Raw genomic sequence first — 21,838 nt, forward strand, 5'->3', positions numbered from 1 at the left:
ACGTCAAGCCTGTATATTGTCACCCTGCTGATTTAACTTATATGCAGAGTACATCGTGAGAAACGCTGGGCTGGAAGAAGCATAAGCTGGAATCAAGATTGCCGGGAGAAATATCAATAACCTCAGATAGGTAGATGATACCACCCTTATGGCTGAAAGTGAAGAGGAACTAAAAAGCCTCTTGATTAGAAGAGAGTGAAAATGTTGGCTTAAAGCTCAACATTCAGAAAACTAAGATCATGGCATCTGGTCCCATCACTTCATGGGAAATAGATGGGGAAACAGTGGAAACAGTGTCAGACTTTTTTTGGGGGGGGCTCCAAAATCACTGCAGATGGTGATTGCAGCCATGAAATTAAAAGACACTCCTTGGATGGAAAGTTATGACCAACCTAGATAACATATTGAGAGGCTGAGACATTACTTTGCCAACAAAGGTCCATCTAGTCAAGGCTATGGTTTTCCAGTGGTTATGTATGGATATGAGAGTTGAACTGTGAAGCAAGCTGAGCACTGAAGAATTGATGCTTTTGAACTGTGGTGTTGGAGAAGACTCTTGAGAGTCCCTTGGACTGCAAGGAGATCCAACCAGTCCATTCTAAAGGAGATCAGTCCTGGGTGGTCATTGGAAGGACTGTTACTGAAGCTGAAACTCCAGTACTTTTTGCTACCTCATGCGAAGAGTTGACTCATTGGAAAAGACCCTGATGCTGGAAGGATTGCGGGCTGGAGGAGAAGGGGATGACCGAGGATGAGATGGCTGGATGGCGTCACCGACTCAATGGACATGAGTTTGAGTGAACTCCGGGAGTTGGTGATGGACAGGGAGGCCTGGTGTGCTGTGATTCATGGGGTCACAAAGAGTAGGACATGACTGAGCGACTGAACTGAACTGACATGCCCACCAGAAGGGCTAAAATAATAAGATAAATATTAATATTATTAAATACTTGGAGGAATAACACAACAGGAAAACTCATGTAGTATTGGAAATATAAATTGATATCATGACTTTGAAAACTGTTTTGCATTTTCTACTAAAGCTGATCATAAGTATACCATATAACCAGCAATTCTACTGGTTGATAAACAACAGAAAAAAATATGTCCTCTGAAGGACAACTCTTTTCAACAATAGTTGTGTTTAAAACATTCTTAACATGACTATTCAAAAAAAAGAAAGGCAAAGACTGCAAACAACCCAATCATCCACACTGGAACAGAATGGAATAAAGAAATTTTGTTAAATTCAAGCAGTGCAATACTGCAGAACAATAAAGTTGAAAGAAATACAACCCTACACAATAATGTCAGCCAAGCCAAAATAATGTTCAACAAAACAGGCTATATACAGAAGAGTCCATTTATATGATTCTTTTTATACACATCTTATACACAACTAATTCATGATATTAGAAGCCAGGATAGTGGTTTTCTTGGTGGGAAGCGAGTGACTATAAAGCAGCACAAGGGAGAAGGTGTGTAGATTCTGGTGGTGCCTCTTTCTTGATCTGGGTACATAGCTCTGTACACTTGGTGAAAACCATTGAGCACTATGCTTATTACTTATACAGTTTTATATATGTAAAATATAGTTCAAGAGAGAAAAGGCCATTAAATAATAACATGGTGAATAAACTTTCAAGCTATTAACATTCTGTAAAGGTGAAAAAACAAATTAAGTGAGATTGAGTAATATGAAGAAAATAAAGTAGTGGAGAGACACAAGAAGGTGTGAAGAGGAGGGGGCCACAGTTTTAAAGAGAGTGGTCAGAGAGGCTAACTATGGGGATAGTTAATCTCTCTCTTACCTGTATGGTAAAATTTCCCTGAAAATCCCAGGTTGAAAGTAAAATTTGTGATTTGTGCACGCAAAAGATTCTGAGTATCAAGCAGGGCCTGAAATACATAATTAAAAAAAAAATATCAGGTAGAGAATGGCTTTGAGAAGATATCTTCCTTTAGCAGTCAAAAGGTAAAAATAATCCTTTAGGCATGAGAGAATTAAATGATGGAAAGTAGTTTTTTTTTTACAACGTTACAACTAGCAAGATGCTTCTGAGATTACATAATTACATACTTATATATTTATTCTTTAGATGCAGTAAATCAGCAAAAAGTGTCAGTTAGAAAATGGAAGTTAAATGAAAAGTTTATTCTTCATGTTCGAGGAAACTAGTATCTAATACATAAAATACATCTCATTTTACCCTTTAGGGGATGTAATTCACCAATTGCAAAAAAAGAGATCTTCTTTTAAAGTGAAATTATGTAAAAACATATATTGAAAGAAACAGTTAGTTGTTTTTCAGATACATCTTTGGTCTTCAAAATCCAATTCTTTTCAATCTGTAGGTCTTAGATTCCCCAAAGATAGTGATTATTCTTCAAATATGGGTATCATGGTAAAGTAAATTTCTAATTTGCCCTTTCATTGGAAAACAGATAAACAAACTTTGTACTAATGACAGGTAAAGCTATTTTGAGGTTTAATTATTATGTCGTATAAAGTATCATGCTGTGAGTATTTAATGGACTTCTCTTTCTTCTTTTCTTTCTCATTCTTATTCAAATTCACATTCTTATATTCCTTCTCTTCCCCTTCCCCAGACTATGGTAGTTCAGTGCCCACCTAAAGGAAGCAAAAAGTAACTCTAAATGGTAGACTTGTAAAGGATCTTAGTTAATACTTCTATTATACATGAAGAAAATCAGAACTGATATACCTATTTTCACAGATAAAATTAGTGGTAGGTCCTAGATTAAGGACATACATCACCTGATTCCAAGTTAGGTACTCTTTTTAAAAGTCTACCACACTAAATCTTTTCCTACCCTTCCGTAGTACAGCTGGACCTGCAACAGAATCATTTCTGTTCCTAGTGTCTGATACCTGGAAGCCCGCCCCCTCATGCTCATGACCTGAACTTTTGGGGGGATAAACAGATATTCATTTTATTCAGAGACCCTCTCACAACTGCATGTGTTCAACAATTACTAGTTGCCACTCCTCTCTTATTGCTGCTGTTATAGTTACTGCTACTAATTTGTTGTTGTTGTTGTTAGTGACGGATAATACAAATCTATCTGAACTTCACCCTCCATTTGTTAAAGTGGAGACAATTACCTAGTTCAGAGAACTGTGATGAGGAATGTAGAAGATGTACTATATGCAGGAATGCCTGATAAACTTTTTAAAAAGTGGAATAAAATATTAGGTGTTCATATAATTGTCAGCAATATATTACATGTTAATGTAATTATGTGCATTATATTATTGATAACTGTATCTGTATATTGCATACTTCTCATCCACTTATTTTTTATTTGAAATACAGCTGACAATATTATGTTAGCTTCAGGAATATAAAATAGTAATTTGACATTTAAATACATTATGAAATGATCAAGCCTGAAGTCTAGGAACCATCTGTACCCATACAAAGTCATTACAGTATTACTGACCATATTTCTTATGCATATGTATGTAAATTACATCCCCATGACTTAATTATTTTATAATCAGCAGTTTAACTCTTAATTTCACTTACCTATTACCTTAATTTCACTCATTCCTTCAAACTTCTTTTTGGCAACTACCCATTTGTTCTCCGTATCTATGAGTCTGTTTTTGTTTCATTTTGCTTGCTTTTTACGTTCTACATGTGAGATCAGATGGTATTTATCTTTCTCTGTTTATTTACTTCACTGAGCATAATACCCTCTAGACCTATCCGTGATGTCCCATGGCAAGATTTCACTCTTTTCTTAAATCTCAAATATTCTACTGTATATACACACTACATCTTTATCCATTCATCTGTTGACAGACTTTAGCTTGCTTCTATATCTTGGCTGTTATAAATAATACAATAATGAAAATAGGGTTTTTTAATTAGTAATTTTGCTTTCTTTGGGTAAATACTCAAAAGTGAAGTTGCTGTGAGATATGGTAGTTCTATTTTTAAGTTTTTGAGGAAGGTTTATACTGTTTTCCATAGTGGCTGTACCAATTTAAAACCCCACCAACAATGGAGTTCTTTTTTATCCACATCCTTTCTAGCACTTGTACTTTCTTGTCCTTGTCTTAGCTATTCTGAAGTGATATCTCATTGTGGTTTTGTTTGCATTTCCCTGATGATTAGTGATGCTTAACATCTTTTCCTGTGTGTGCTGGCTATCTGTATGTCTTCTTCGTGTTCTCTGTTCTTTTTTACCACAATAAAATAGATGCACACATACACACACACCCATACACACATTTCATAAGCTTCCCTGGTGGCTCAGTGGTAAAGAATCGACCTGCCAGTGCAGAAGACCAGGTTCAATCCCTGGATCAGGAAGATCCCCTGGAGGAGGAAATCGCAACCCATTCTAGTATTCTTGCCTGGGAAATTTCATGGACAGAGTGGCCTGGAAGGCTACCGCCCACAAGGTTGCAAAGAGTTGAACATGACTTAGAGACTAAAACAAAAAAAACAACATATACTTAGCTATACAGATGTATAGCTAAGTGAAATTAGAGCCATGAAGTAAAAATTAGAACTGTATCAATTATAATTAAAAATACAGTTTTGAATTTTGCCTTTTCCATTTAACAGTATATCATAAGCTTTCTCTCATCACATTAACCATTCAAATCCAACATTTTTAATCTATTGATTTTAATGGATGCTGAACATTACATCAAATGCATACATTAGAATTTATTTAACCACTTTACTATTGTACATTCAGATTTGTTTCCTTCTTTTGTCTAATATAAATTCTGCCCTATGTATCAATACATATTTATATAGCAATGATGTAACCATTTCCTCAGGAGAAAATAATTCTGCTTACTCTTACCAAGCAAAACAATTTCTGAGCAAATCTGAAAATGTTTTAGTATTGGGCTTCCCTGGTGGCTCAGTGGTAAAAAAGTCTGCCTGTTAATGCAGGAGACGGGTTCAGTCCTGGGTTGGGAAGATTCCTTGGAGAAGGAAATGGGAACCCACTCCAGTATTCTGGGAAATCCCATTGACAGAGGAGCCTGGTGGGCTACAGACAATGGGATCACAAAAGAGTTGGACCAGACTTAGCAACTAAACAATAGCAAATAAAAGTATTAATAGGGAACATAATATCCAATAAACATTATAAGAGAACTGTATTTGAATACAATTTAACACAAAAATTTGACTATTTCCAAAATTATTTTTCCAAATTTGAATCTCTATGCTACCCCAGTAACTTAGGTTTTTGAGGCTTCATTCTATAAAGCCAAAAGCAGTTACAGGCATTAAAAGATCTAGTTGAAGGCAAAAAAAAACCAAAAAAGATCTAATTTAAAGAAACAGGGGTCTGAGAACTGAGTGAAATGGGAGATTTTATATATCTTTGGATTTTCTCCAAATTTCTTTAACAGAATGAACATATCAATTAAAGCAAATAGAAAAGACAAAATTTTTAAAAATAACTGCAAAAGAGTTTTATATGGAGATTTATGTTAGGACTCATTACATGTGTGACATTCTTTGGGGAATTATCTGCTAGCTTTTTGTTTCCTATCTGGGCTTCCTAAACTATATTTTTATCTTTTGATAGTTAACAAAAGTAGTTGGTGACCAAATTAAGTCTTGGAAAGAAATTTTAGTGTTTAATATGTTTTTTTAGCAATAGGTAAAAGTATGTTTCAGCACAGAATTTTTAGGGTTAATATTTTCTTAATCAACCAAATACTAATTATAATATAAATATGTATAATGTAGCTAGATCTGTTAAAGTAAACAAAAACAATTGGGCAGCTAATTACCAATATAAGCTCCTGTATCTCTTGATCTATGTACACATACACACAAACATCAGATATTCATGGGTTTGGCATGAAGATCAAGTGAGAACATGGATACATGACCTTAATACCTTTCCTAGCACACAGAAGTGGAGTTTTAGCCCTATGAGTGGAATTTTTCATCCTTTCCTCTGTCAACCTTAAAAGTTCCTTATCATCCTGTCACAAAATTCCATCTTCTATTTCTCACTGTTGTTCACTTGGTGTAAAGTCAGGCATATGCCTAAAGTTTTAAATGATATTTTAAAATTGAGCCTTGGCACTTTTGGAGTTGTCTAATCAGCACTGGGGCTTCAGATGGCTCAGTGGTAAAGAATCCGCCTGCCAGTGCAGAAGATGTGGGTTGGATCCCTGGGTCGGGAAGATTCCCTGGAGAAGGAAATGGCACCTTGCTCCAGTATTCTTGTCTGGAAAATTTCACTGTAGTCCATGGAGTTGCAAACAGTCAGACATGACTGAGCAAGCACACGTTGTCGGCACTGAGGATTTTAAACAAAGGAGGAATATGGCCCATGTAGCTGTATTATAACAACTTTTTTAGTCACTCAGTCGTGTCTGACACTTTGTGACCCCATGGACTGTAGTCCGCCAGGCTCCTCTGTCCATGGGATCCTCCAGGCAAGAAGATTGGAGTGGATTGCCATGCCCTCCTGCAGGGGATCTTCCTCAACCCAAGGATCAAACCCAGGTCTCCTGCATTGCAGGCAGATTCTTTATCAACTGAGCCACCTGGGAAACCCTTAGTGAATCCTTTACCTTCCAACAAAATGTTCATGTATTTTATTGTTTGTATTGTAGTAAAAGAATAATGGGTTTTTATGGAAACCAAGGAAAGGACAGTAACACAGTCATCTTGAATTATTCGTTAACCATATCTAAACTGTCCAGAGCAAAATTATATAACCTCTAAATCATACACATGAGAGATGGTTTGCTAGAAAATTTATTGGACTGAAATTGGCAAATAATGACATATGAGTAGGAAAACGGAAAACAAGTACCATTCTCATTAAGCATTCATTTGAAATTGTTATACATATTCTATTTAGCTTATGGCTATATACCCAAATAGTCAAAATGCTAATGTAATTTTTCAAAAAAGAAATAAAAATAAAAGCTAGTTCTCAGCACCCTTAGGCAACTGTAAGTTGTATCTCACTCATTCAATTATACAGAAAAGGTTTTTATGTGTTGTAATAAACATAATTTTTAAACCTTAGTAATTTTAAATACTTGCTTTCAGCAGCAAAGCAGAAAAGGATGGAGAGGTGTAGGATTCCATATGAAGGGACTAAAGCATGTCAAACCATGTACTACTGTTCCAGAGCAAATTAAGTTTCCTTTAACAGTTGCAGTTATGTTGGAAACCCCTTAAGTAGCATTATCTGTTCTGCCTAAGAGGCGAAAGTGGTAAATACTTTAAAAAAAACTCTGACAACAGGCCATCGCCCCATCCCCACCAAATACATTTTGGGTTTTACTAAAGCTGGACTATAAATTCCATGAGGTAGTGTCTCTGTCCAGTTCACTTCACTACTGAAGTCTAGCATGTTGTCAGGCGGAGGAGAGGGACAAGTAACTATTTATTGAATGGGGACGTTAATGAATTTCTGATTGATCTCCTAGTGCAGTGAACTCATAAAGACTTGACAATAATATTGTGGAACATTCTTTTGCTATTTTATTTTTATAAACTGTTTTTAATCTTGAATTAATTTCAACATATTTCATATCCAAAGGTTATTATAAAACATTCTGTTTTCAAATTATTTGTTAAAAAAGTGCTAAAATAAAAGCATTCCCTATTTCAGTACTTCTCAAACTTCTAAACACATGAAGATAATTTTAAAAGCTTAATAAAATGCAGATTTCTGGGTTCTAACCCAGGAATCTAGCCAGGGATTCTGAACTATAGTGCTGAAGCAGGCCAAAGCATCCTCGATGATTCTGCTGTAGGTGACATTATACCACACTCTAAGAATCACTGTCTTATTCCTTGATTTCAAATAGCTCAACACAAGTTTTCACTTACTTGAGGCATCCTTTTCTCTGAGAATATGAAATCTTTGATATAACAAAATTCTTGGTATACAGTAGGCATTCAGCTATTGATTTTATAAGCCGCATAAATAATAGGTACTGTGAATTCTAAAATCAAAAATATTCTAGAAAATAAAAAGAAATATATAGGATCATCAGAACCCAATTGAGGATTCAGTTGAGGAAATATATAGGATCATAGAATCCACCCCACAGTGTTGACCCCAATGTACTTCATCATGCCTGGAGTAATCTGGGTAAGAAATTATACAACACAGATGGTAGCCTTTAGAAATTTTCATGTTTTGTCTTTATCAATTTTATTTTCCTTAGTTTTTCTAATAAAAGTCCCCCTTCAGCTTGAGTTGGGAGAACCAGTTAATCAGATTGCCACCTAAGGTAATCAGCTTCAACCTAGGGAAGTTAAGGTGTTGAGAAGGCAAGTGATTATAGAGGATGCTGCTGATGCTGCTGCTAAGTCACTTCAGTCATGTCCGACTCTGTGTGACCCCATAGACAGCAGCCCACCAGGCTCCCCTGTCCCGAGGATAGATATGCCTTAAGAATCAGACTGCCATGGGACTATACAATTCAGCTGTTGTGGAGAACAGTTTGGTGGTATCTCAAAAAGTAAAATATAGAATTATCATATGACTGAGCAATTATGATCCTCATTTTATATCCAAAAGAACTGAAAACAGGTTTTTAGAGAAATATTTGTACAAATTTGTTGATAGCAGCACCATTCACAGTAGCCAAAAGGTAGAAACCACCCATCAGTAGATGAACAGATAAACCAATTGCAGTTCATATATACAACGGAACATTATACAGCCATAACAAGGAATGAAGTGCTGATACATGCTACAATATGGATGAATCTTGAAAACATTAATACTAAGTGAAAGAAGCCAGGCACAAAAGGTCACATACTATATGATTCCATTTACATGAAGTATTCAGAAGAGGTAAGTCTATGGTGATGGAAAGTGGACTGGTGCTGCAGAGGGAGGTAGGGAGAAATTGACAGAACTCCTTAATGGGTGTGGGTTTCCTTTGGTGTTTTGTACCAGATAGAGGTGGTGGTTGAACAGCTCTGTGAATGCACTAATGCCATTGAATTATTTTAACATGGTAGTTTTATGCATGTGCATTTCACCTCAAAAACCAAAAGACCGTGCAATTGTGAGTACTGTTGTCTTCATGTTTTTTTCCTAAATTTTATTGAAAGAGCCTTACATGAACTACTCTACCCAAATTATTTCCAACAGATGCCCCACATCCTTTACACTGACTTTAAGAAAACTGTCCAGAAATGCATTAAGTAAAGACATCAGGAACTGTTGGGATGCAGTGACAGTCAATATTCAAAAACTCTTATGGTATTTGGAACTTGCCTTAGACCTTATCTTCTATCATCCTCCCTTCTGTTCACCCAGCTGTGGATTTACGCATCTGTATGCTGTTCCTGGAGCATGCCAAGTTTCTTCTCACTTCAAGGTCCTTAGTCTTGCTGTTTCCTCTTCAAAGATATACTTTGCTCAGATATTCACGTGGTTCCTCACCTCTACTAGGTCTCTGCTTAAATATCATCCCCTCGGTGAGAACTTCCTTACCCCTGTTTTTACTGAAGAGTTGATTTACAATGTTATATTAGTTTCAGATGTACAACACAGTAATTAGATATTTTTTATAGCTTATACTCCATTTAAAGTTATTATGAAATATTAGTTATATTCCCTGTGTTGAACATTATATACTTATATCTAATTTTATTCCTCTTAATTCCCTTGCCTTTTCTTGACCTTTCCTCCACCCCTCTTCCCCTCCCCACTAGTATGTTTTCCGTGTCTATGAGTTTGTTTCTGTTTTGTTACACTCGTTTGTTTTATTTTTTAGATTCCACATATAAGTGAAAACATACAGTATTTGTCCTCCTCTGTCTGAGCTACTTCACTAAACCCATTACCCTCCAAGTCCATCGAAGTTGCTGCAGATGGCAAGATTTCACTCTTTTTTTTTTTATGGCTGAGTAGTAGTCCATTGTGAGATGGCAAGAATACACAGAAGAACTGTACAAAAAAGAGCTTCATGACCCAGATAATCATGATGGTGTGATCACTCAGCTAGAGCCAGACATCCTGGAATGTGAAGTCAAGTGGGCCTTAGAAAGCATCACTATGAACAAAGCTAGTGGAGGTGATGGAATTCCAGTTGAGCTCTTTCAAATCCTGAAAGACGATGCTGTGAAAGTGCTGCACTCAATATGCCAGCACATTTGGAAAACTCAGCAGTGGCCACAGGACTGGAAAAGGTCAATTTTCACTCCAATCCCAAAGAAGGGCAATGCCAAAGAATGCTCGAACTAAAACACAATTGCACTCATCTCACATGCTAGTAAAGTAATGCTCAAAATTCTCCAAGCCAGACTTCAGCAATACGTGAACCGTGAACTTTCTGATGTTCAAGCTGGTTTTAGAAAAGGCAGAGGAACCAGAGATCAAATTGCCAACATCCGCTGGATTATGGAAAAGGCAAGAGAGTTCCAGAAAAACATCTATTTCTGCTTTATTGACTATGCCAAAGCCTTTGACTGTGTGGATCACAATAAACTGTGGAAAATTCTGAAAGAGATGGGAATACTAGACCACCTGACCTGCCTCTTGAGAAACCTATATGCAGGTCAGGAAGCAACAGTTATATCTGGACATGGAACAACAGACTGGTTCCAAATAGGAAAAGGAGTATGTCAAGGCTGTATATTGTCACCATGCTTATTTAACTTCTATGCAGAGTACATCATGAGAAATGCTGGGCTGGAAGAAGCACAAGCTGGAATCAAGATTGCTGGGAGAAATATCAATAACCTCAGATAGGTAGATGATACCACCCTTATGGCTGAAAGTGAAGAAGAACTAAAAAGCCTCTTGATGAAAGTGAAAGAGGAGAGTGAAAAAGTTGGCTTAAAGCTCAACATTCAGAAAACGAAGATCATGGCATCTGGTCCCATCACTTCATGGGAAATAGATGGGGAAACAGTGGAAACAGTGTCAGACTTTATTTGGGGGGGGCTCCAGAATCACTGCAGACGGTGATTGCAGCCATGAAATTAAAAGACACTTACTCCTTGGAAGGAAAGTTATGACCAACCTAGACAGCATATTCAAAAGCAGAGATATTACTTTGCCAACAAAGGTCCATCTAGTCAAGGCTATGGTTTTTCCAGTGGTCATGTATGTATGTGAGAGTTGGACTGTGAAGAAAACTGAGCGCTGAAGAATTGATGCTTTTGAACTGTGGTGTTGGAGAAGACTCTTGAGAGTTCCTTGGACTGCAAGGAGATCCAACCAGTCCATTCTGAAGGAGATCAGCCCTGGGTGTTCATTGGAAGGACTGATGGTGAGGCTGAAACTCCAGTACTTTGGCCACCTCATGCGAAAAGTTGACTCATTGGAAAAGACCCTGATGCTGGGAGGGATTGGGGGCAGGAGGAGAAGGGGACGGCAGAGGATGAGATGGCTGGATGGCATCACCGACTCGATGCACATGAGTCTGGGTGAACTCCGGGAGTTGGTGATGGACAGGGAGGCCTGGCGTGCTGTGATTCATGTGGTCACAAAGAGTCGGATACGACTGAGTGACTGAACTGAACTGAGTAGTCCATTTTGTGTGTGTGTACACACACACGCACACACACACCACATCTTCTTTATCCATTCATCTGTTAAAGGATACTTTAGGTTGCTTCTATAGTATGGCAGTTGTACATAACGCTGCTATGAACCTTGGAGTGCATATATCATTTCAAATTTGTATTTTCATTTTTCTTCAGATATATACCCTGGAATGGAATTGCTGGATCATATGGTAGTTCTAATTTTAGTCTTTTGAGGAATCTCATTGCTGTTTTCCATAGTGGCTGTTAACTACACTGTTTTAAACAGATCATTGTTATCTGGTTTCCCTAGTTTATTTTTTTTCTTCACAGAATATATCATATTACTATTTAGCATTTAGTCATTTATAATCAGTCATTCCCTCTCCCCTTCTAGAATTATTCATTTAGCTTTATAAGAGAGTAGATATGACATCTGTCTCTACGATGCTGGATCTGCAGTGCCCAAAGCAGTGCCTGGCACATGGTGGGCTCCGATTAGCTCCTTGTTGAGTGAATGAAGGAACAAATGAATGGAGGTAACGCCATGATACTACCCAACCAGAAGAGGAAAACAACTTTTGACATTTTTTGTAGGATAACTAAAGAGTAAACAGACGTGATGGCTTCCATGAAGAGGACACAGGAATTCTGTTGCGCAAAGTGCGCAGATCGTTAACACAGGACAGGAGCTGTTGCTTTGGTGAGGGCTAAGCAGAGCTCAGATAACCTTTGGGTGCTTCAGGTAACAAGGTCCAGTGTGACGCAGCACAGAAACTCAGAGTGTGGCTTTAGATCAGACCACGGAACCTGTTTGGTTCCTTTGGACTGAAATGCTCTATGAATTTTCTTCTTTTTTTTTTAAATGAAAGCTGGGGTAAAGACAGAAGTATATACTTTGCTTAGCAACTTAGTTGACTAGAGCCTAACTGTTAGTGTATAAATAAAAAAAGATGAAGTGAAAACAACAGGAAGCATGAATTAATAATGTTGAACTTATTAAAAAACGTTTCCTGCTCTCACTTAGAATCACTTTTACATCATAGGTTCTGATAAGCTTTATGAAATGGCTTCCAAGAATATGGCAGATTAGATAAATTTGAAGTTATGGAAATTAGCTACAAGAAAAAGTACTGAAGAACCTAAGGGAAAAGTTAGATAGAAAAAGCATAAATTACTACAAAAAATAAATACACACATATATTACGGTGGAGGCAAATGGTCTGACATGTCACCATAGCTTCTAAGGCCTCCCTACATTATACCCTAATCAGTGGCCCATAAAAATGAATATGATAAGGTTGAAAAAGTTGTCCCATTGACTCCATAACTAAACTTATTAATTAAATATACATTCACTGAGTGCCTACTCTATTTTATGTCCTATGTTAGTTGCTGGGATAATTGAATTAGACTTACCACTCAGTCATAGGAAGTTTTAGGGAGAAAATGAGATAATATCTGAGAAAAGTCTTTAAAGTCCTAAACAATGTATAAAAATATTAATATTGTCTAAAATAAGTTTTCTGGGAAACGATTTATATTTTTAAAGCCAAATGACATTCTTGAACGACTTACAGATGAGTCAAGCAATTTCAGGCATCAGCTCATTTTTCTCAGCTCTAGCCCACAGGCTCTCTTATTGTGAGGGAAAAACTCTAAGCTGCTTCCGGCATCTGGGCCTTTGTTCTTGCTGTTCTTTCTCTCTGCCCCATATGAGCACATTTTGGATTCCCATTTCTTTTATGTCTCTGCTCAAATTTGACCGTATTGAAGAAGCTTTCCCTGGCCATCCTTTTAAACGCTGCAGCTTACCCGTGCCCTGAGGCCCACGCTTTGCTGTCTCCTTTCCCCTCCTCCATTTTCCACAGCACTGTCAGGCCTACTATGTTGTAACACGTGTTTGCTTATTGTTGTCTACACCCACTGAACATAAGGAACATGAGAGCAAGGACTTGGCCTGTATGAAGACGGCCCACTGCCTGATATGTAGTAGCTACTCATAAATATTTGTTGAATAAATAAGTGAATGAATGAATGCTCCGGAATTGAAATTTAGGGTAGTTTGAGCTGAAGCAGAAGTGCAATTCTTTAGCCAAAGTTGGAACTAAAATTGAGAAAAAATTATTTGGACCAGTCCAGCTTCTTTGAAACAGCAGTAAAAGCAAAAAGAATAGAAGCTCTAAAGATGGAGAGAAAAGGCCAGTTGTCTTGACCAGACCAGAAATAGAAATGGTCTAACATCTGACAAAGACTTCAAGCCAAGTCAAGCTACCAGGATGACTTCCTCTGACTTTCTGACAATATTTTAATTGTGAGGCTATTCAGAAAAATAATAGTGTGGTTTCTGGAGGGAAGGTTCCTGGGCTTGAATCCCAATTCTAAGTACACTAAGTAATTTTTCACACTGGCAAGTGCCTTTCCTTAAGCCTCAGTTTTCTTATTTCAAAAACACTGTGTTTCAATACCTATTTCATAGAGTTGTAAGTTTTGGATGATGTAATCTGTGTAAAGAACACTGTCTGGAATATAAAAATCGTGATAGAATTTTAATACTTTAACCTAAATCTAAAAAAAAGAAAAAGACTTAAAATGATCACAAGAATGTTTAACTCTGGGGCTTCCCAGGTGGCGCTAGTGGTAAAGAACCCACCTGCCTATGCTGGAGAAATAAGAGACATGGGTTTGATCACTGGGTTGGGAAGATACCCTGGAGGAGGAAATGGCAACCCACATAAAGTGGTTTAAAAGGGAAAAAATGATAGACCTAAAATGGAATAAATTATCATAAAAATTAAAAAATGCACATTACTTTGGGCACTAGTATTAGCCCTGTGTGGACTGTGCAGCAGTGGCCAGAGTAGGGGAAGCATATTACTACAACTGGAAAGGGGAAAGATCCAGAGATTCTTTCATGGAGGGGGTTCTGCATTCCTTCAGAGAGCAGGGAAGAGCAGGAAATATTTGGCAATCAAAACTTGACTAGAGAGTCCTCTGCCTGTGGCTGAACTAAGAATGCATCATAAATAATGAGAATCACAGAATCTGAAGCTGGAAAATTTTTAAGAGATGGCCAAGCCTGGTATTTCTCAAACTGTTGCACTGAGGTCACTATCTTTGATCATGAGGATAAGCATATTACTATTGAACCCTCATACCCCCAGGACTTTGCTCTATAGACTGACATGATTCCTACCAAAAAAAAAATAGTTTAAATTATTCATGTTAATTTATAAAGCCAAACCAAACCAAGAAAAAATTAATTTTTAAATTAAATTTGAAAAACAGTTCTATTCATATACATTATTTTATCTTTCATAGCTGATCCAATCAAACCATTTCATAAAACTCTTCAACTTCATAAAACTGTGGAATTTTGGCCCAGAATTATTTTATACTAGAAAAGCCTCTTTAAATACTGGAACTAGTTTACAAAACATCTGAAAGTTACTTATTTCTGATTAATTTACCCAAGAGAAGTATTTCCTTCCTTCCTTGATTTTTTTCCTTCTTTTTGAGTGAATAAAGTTATGAAAGGTTACAAGTTTCAAATAAATGGTAAGATAAAAACCAGAAACAGTACTGGCAGATTTCAACATCTGATTTTAGATTGTTTATTTGTTAATGAAAAAAATAGTGGTTTGTTACTATTGCTCTCCCAGCCTTGCATGATTTCAAGCTTATCTTGTAAACTTGAAGTTCATTTATTCATGTTTGAATTAATTAAAAGCTAAAGAACCCACAGTCAATTAATAAAAAGTTAAATGGCCCATAGCTACTGACTTTATATTCAATCCAAGGGTTCTAATAAGATGGGGCAATCCATTCCATTTTAGAATGAGCCTTTCAGTTGCTTGTAAATGTCTCAAAAAATGTCTTAAAGCAGAAGTAAACTTCAAATCAGATTTGCTCTTAAAGTTTAACATACTCTTTAAAATATTCCCCATTCACTTTTTGTGAAATGTGGTATCAAATGCAGAAGTGCTCAATGCCCCACCAAGTCCTGCCACAGCAGGGCTGTGCTGGGTATGAGGATGGAGGGGGAGGTAGTTGAGGTGGCTCCTTGTTCCTAATGGAAAGATAAAGGGCCCCATGAGACGATGCCATGAGGATCAGGCACCCCTTTGCCATGAATGCTCCACAGGCTGGAAGTAGACAGTTGTTCCACTCGTTTCTATGAGTGGCAGGTGGTCTCTCCCATTGGTGCTCTAAACCTTTAACCCCTTTGTGCCTTGTCCTCTAGGCACGGTCTTTCAGCTGTCAGAAGGGTGACATTTCTCTCCATGATGGAGTTGGCTTGACATGTGCCTTCTTTGACTAGATTTTCTTTCCTGGTTATCATTCTGCATCTACCCTTGTTTGCAAAGTTCATGTCTTACTCTTCATAGCTCAGGGTCAACAATGGGGGTCCTAGTTACAAGAAGCCCTTCTTATTCTTATGTATATAATTTTTAATAAAAGGCTCCGTCATGGGCCTCTCCTGTGGAAAGAAATTGGGAACACACACCAGATGCTGATGTGTGACTGAGGTGGGGGATTCACACACGCAAAGGCAAAGCACAGAACACAGACTTTGGTGCTTTAGTCTTTGAAATTATTAAACAGAATATCTAAAGTCACACTTGTTTGACATTATGACTTCAGACCATTCTTCTAATAATTAATCCTAGGCTTGATTTAAATTTTGAGTAGGTTGACTCTAAACTTGGGAAAGATGCCATTATTTTCTTCTTTTTTCAGCTTTACTGAGGCTATTTATTCTATTTAGGTCATCAAATAGTTATTTGCTCTTGGTGAGCAATTTCAGATGTAAATAAATAAGCTAGATGGGAATCCTCTTACTACCTCAGAAGGAGTCCAGGGCAACATCTCTTCAGTTCCCTAGTGGAAAATTTTTTCTTTATAAATATAATTTCACATAAAACTAAAATGAAAGTCTAGTCAATGATAGAATTGTCTAGAATCCAAAGGCTCTATATTACTGTCTGCAGTGACTTAAAAAAATCATATATATCCCATTACTAAGGAAGAGAGAATTTACGAATCAAATTATTTAACTTGTTTCTGCAAGATTGATTAAAAATTTTCAAAAAGCTTTGAAACATGTTCTTTTTTCCACAGAGCCTTCCAATATCATAAATTCCAAATAGGAGTTAAACTTGTCATTCCCTGAACCTATGAAAATCAATTTCCTTAGATGAAAAGACCAGTTGTGACCTATACCTATTTTTGTTTGTCTTATGTAAAAATCTCATAATAACATCATTATCAGACGGTCAGCAACAGTCTGAACATGGAGGCTGTGAGTTCATACGTGAACTCAACTGAGGCACAGCTGATGTGGCAAGGAAGCTCCTAACCACTTTGTTCTTTATCTCTGTTTGAAAATACAGATGAAAATATGCGCAACCTTCAGAGTGGGTTTTAGAAAGGCCCTCTTTGCAAACACAAGGAGAACCTTTGTGTTAGTTTCCATGTAAACATTTCAGAGATTAATGAAGTTACACAAAACTGACAAAAACTAACTTACAATTTCTTTGTTTTGTAGGTTTGTTACTACAGATCGTGTAAAACTAGCATTCTTAGAAACACTGTAAAATGCTGATGGGACTGAGGGGAGCAGAGTGCTTCTTCAGGTCCTGTGAGTAGCAGAGGGTAGAGCTGGGCACGCCCTGGCCATGCCCCATCCTGAGTCAGCTGAGCACAGCAATGGCCATCCAGTTGTTCAGATAATTTTGAGTTTCGTATTTATTTGTACTCTGTGAATGTTAGTTTGCTTGCCATTCACAGTTAGATGCCCTAGGAACAACCTAGGGAATCAAACAGTTTATTTTGACCATGGTTTTAGTCACTGCAGATAACCCTAAAAACCTGCTTTCATCAAATTCTGAATAGTATGATTTTGATAAGGAATGGTTTAAAACACTATTTCCAATTCTCCTATTGCTATTATTTTAATTCTCAATATTAAAAAAAAAATAGTTAGCACTGGACCTCACCTAGATGACTCTCATTTCTGCAATCTGACTGGTACTTTCACAGAAAACCCAAGTGGTGACTAAGGTTTTATTATAGACAGTTCCACTTACTTTCAACTTCACTTTAAACAAGGGTGGGAATTGAAACCAAAGAAAGAAAGAAAGTAATGCCACATTCAAACTCCCCTCTACTATCCCTAGTATGGTGAGTTTCCTTATGTCTGACAACATTCCACAGGCTGTACCTGGGGACACCCATCCTAGTTGAGAATGGTTAAGGTCAGTCTCCCTTGTGTTAAAATCTAACCTTCTAAATCCTCCCACACTAATATTTTTGTATTGGGATGAAAAGACAATGTGTTTTGTTAGGATGTTTACTTATTCATCTACACTCTCCCTGCATTCATATTCTCTCTGTATACATATATCTGTATACACATATATTGTTGTTGTTCAGTTGCTGAGTTGTGTCCCACTCTTTTTGTGACCCCATGGACTGTAGCCTGCCAGGATCCTCTGTCTATGGGGATCTTCAGGCAAGAATACTGGAGTGAGTTGCCATTTCCTCCTCCAGGAGATCTTCCTGACCCAGGGATTGAACTTGGATCTCCTGCACTGGCAGTGGGCTCTTTACCACTGAGCCACCTGGAAAGCCCCATATATATATATATATATACACACATACACACACCACACACATATATGTATATTACATACATAATATAAATGTAGTCTTTCTTGAGTATGAATTAGTCTTTCATTTTTGTATCACCAAAAAAGTATTTTAAATGGAAGAAGTTGAGACCAAACTGTTGAACGCATAGCATTTATAAGTTCACTCTTTATATTACAGAGAATAGATTAAGGCTGGATATCCTGAGAGTTACGGTCTTAAAAGTGCTCTATTGTGACTTTCCACAAGCGAGAGTGGCTTTCACGTTGATACAAAACATGATTTTCTGTCCTCAGGCCAAGCTGGTAGGCAGATTGCTTTTATGAAATTCCTGTGAAGCTGGCAGGAGGTGACTCATATACATAAATGCCTCTTTCAATCAGGAAGAAGGTGTCAGAGGGCAGGTGGGTGGTGTCTGAGTGACTAAGTTTTAAGATGTTAGGGGTACTGAAAAAATTCTCCTAAAATGAAAGTTTCTACGGAGACGTACATGTGAGGTTCTGGATCACATGAATGAATCAAAGGAAAATGTTAAAAGATTTTTTATTACATTGTTTGAATCTCAATCTTTACTTCATAACTCAGTGCAAAGAGAAACTCACATATAATCTTAAACTACTCATAAATTAAAAGCAGCCCAGACTTTAAACAAGCTCTAGGAATGAGCCTTGATTCCAAGACACTCAAAATACTAAGTGCATTGTATGAAAGGGACAGAGAAGTTATGGGTATGAAAAAGGTGTGAGAAAGTCACAGAAATGTTTAGCAGTAGCCACAGACTACATTAGAGGAGGAGTACATTCCTGAGAAAATAAGTGACTACTCATGGTAAAGTGTCTGCCTGCAATGCGGGAGACCTGGGTTCAACCCCTGGGTCAGGAAGATCTCCTGGAGAAGGCACTGGCAGCCCACTCCAGTACTCTCGCCTGGAAAATCCCATGGACGGAGGAGCCTGGTAGGCTGCAGTCCATGGGGTCACAAAGAGTCGGACATGACTGAGCGACTTCACCTTCTTTTCACTCACTGTCTCATTCAAGTAAAATAAAACTTTCTTACAAATGGCAGTGGTATGGAACAGAAAAAAAATCCGTGTTGAAATCCTTGAGAGGATGTCAGATAAACACGAAGTAACAAAACGGCCAAGTGTCTAGGTGGTAGTCCGTAATAGCTGACGTTCTCAGCAGATGCTCGGTGGAACAGATAAAAGCCAGTACGGTAACTGAACTCCTAGGGAAAGCTGAACAGGCTGAGAGTGAAATTCTTCATTTCCTGGCTTTGTGTTCTGGTTTTCTCACAAGACCATGTTATACAGCTACTGTTTTTTTCCTCTAACAAATTTAAAGAACAACAACAACAACAAAAAAAAACAAGGGTAAATCACGTATGAAGTTGTTTTAATAGTAACCAAGAGTGACCACTGTGAGCGAGGATGGGGTCTGGATTCAACAACGTTAGCAATGAAAGGCTGCAAAGGTTTTTTCATTCACTTATTCTGTGTGTTATGTTGGTTGACTGGCTTTCCCTATAGTATCAATTTATTATTTTCAGGGACTGTATGATTATTTTCAATTATTGTACCAGAATAGTTTCTATTAGTACTTTTCCTGGTTCATGTATGTTTAAGATTATATGTGAATTTTAAATATCCTCAGGCAATTCTGGGACATTTGTCTGAACCCGTCTATCAGACATATAAAAATTTTTATTTTGGAGTTTTCTTGATGTGGTGAATTTCTGAGAGAGCTGGAAGCATTATTTCAGAAAACTTCTGATTTGGTTCACTACAGTCAATAAAGATTTCAGGAAACACACGATCTTAATTCTGCAGCAAATCTATAGCAAACCTTTATCCAGTGTTAGGAAGCAATCATTATTTTCCACAGCCTGATTTTTTCTGAGGTTCTTTAAAGAATGTATAATCGATTTTTTGAGCAGAGTTGCTAAGAAAGAAAATACCTTTGGAACTGTTAAAAAGGCATGTTTTTACCTTTGTTTGCTTTAGTGTAGCATTAGGAATCTATCTTCCAAAGTTAAAAGGAGTTTGTAGGATTTACCTGAATGAGGGTTGTTTTTTTTAATTATTGCAGGCTTATTATAATTTATTTTTATAATTTCTGTTTAATGGCTCTCAAAATAGCCAACATACTACAGAAGTGGTCATGCTTGCATTTCTCAAAGATGTCACTGTCATTAAGGTTCCTGAGAGAGATTTGAAAGCTACCGAAACCAGGAATCATATATTCAAAATGACTGAGAAAAACATGTTTAGTGGACCTATGCATCTGGCAATAGGCTGCGGTACAAAAAGAGTCATTTAGGCCACAAGTATAGCTCAGACCTAGCAGGCTGTATGTGTTATTGTTCTAACAATGGGCTTCCCTTGTAGCTCAGTTGGTAAAGAATCAACCTGCAAAGCAGGAGACCCGAGTTTGATTCCTGGGTTGGGAAGATACCCTGGAGAAGGAAATGGCAACCCACTCCATTATTCTTGCCTGGAGAACCCCATGGACAGAGGAGCCTGGCAGGCGACAGTATATGGGGTCGCAAGAGTTGAACATGACTTAGTGACTAAACCACCAAAGACAGGGAGATCGTTGAAGAAAGTAAGATGGGATGGTTAAAAATTAAACAGGCACAGGCGTACTAGTCAGACAGGGTTTGACTTCTGCTCTTCCATTTATAAGCTGTATGACCTTGATAATAAATGAGTCTCAGTCTACACTTTTGTAAAATGATACCTTCTTTAAAAGATGATTTAAATGACACCTTCCACGAAGACTGATTTAAATAATTCATGGAAGCACTAGATCAAATAATCAACCTAAAACACATAATAGGTCTCCAAAAATGTTACTTCCTTTTATCTCCACCTACTGGGGCTTCCCCAGTGGCACTAGTGGAAAAGAACCTGCCTGCCAGTGCAGGAGACACAAGAGAATGGGTTCGGTCCCTGGGCCAGGAAGATCCCCAGGAGGAGGGCACAGCAACCCACACCGGTATTCTTGCCTGGAGAATCCCAGGGACAGAGGAGCCTGGCAGGCTACAGTCCATAGGGTTGCAAAGAGTCAGACATGACTAAAGTGATTTAGCACACATATGTGGATTCCTGATAACATGCTTCAATAGCAACAAAAAGCAAAACAGCACCCCAAGGTACATGTGGCAATGGGCTCACTGGTGTTGGTTTAGTGAATGAGGTGTTTTAAGTACTTCTCATTAAGCTGCAACTGTAACCAGTTCTAATGAAAGCTAATATTTATTGAGCAATGGGTACTTAATGTTTACTAGGCTCTGTGCTAAAGATGGACAATCTCATTTCACTTATTCAGCAACTTGTTGGATTATCTTACTTAATCTATTCAACAAATAGATAATATTATTTAACTCATTATACATATAAGGAAATTGAAGCACACAGAGGTTAAGCAAATTAAGCAGAAATTAAAAACTGCAGTTTTAACTCAGTTAAACAAAAGATGCATGAGGTATTCCTTTGCAAGAGTTGACTTATGTGATTTGGGGATTCAGTTCAGTTCAGTCACTTAGTCGTGTCCAACTCTTTGCGACTCCATGAACTACAGCATGCCAGGCCTCGCTGTCCATCACCAACATCCGGAACCTACCCAAACTCATGTCCATTGAGTCGGAGATGTCATCCA

At 37.6% G+C, this 21,838-nt stretch overlaps 1 protein-coding gene across 1 annotated transcript in view; it reads right to left on the reverse strand.

The window, feature by feature from the left end:
* The window catches only part of LOC101111805 (N-deacetylase and N-sulfotransferase 3), a 177,600-nt gene that overhangs the window by 110,529 nt on the left and 45,233 nt on the right, over positions 1 to 21,838 (reverse strand). The window contains exon 3 of the mRNA XM_042251120.2: positions 1,812 to 1,899. Coding sequence (XP_042107054.1) covers positions 1,812 to 1,899 — 88 coding nt within the window. The remainder of the gene's footprint in view (positions 1 to 1,811; positions 1,900 to 21,838) is intronic.

This window comes from Ovis aries, chromosome 6, assembly GCF_016772045.2.
Source record: "Ovis aries strain OAR_USU_Benz2616 breed Rambouillet chromosome 6, ARS-UI_Ramb_v3.0, whole genome shotgun sequence".
Taxonomy (NCBI): Eukaryota; Metazoa; Chordata; class Mammalia; order Artiodactyla; family Bovidae; genus Ovis; species Ovis aries.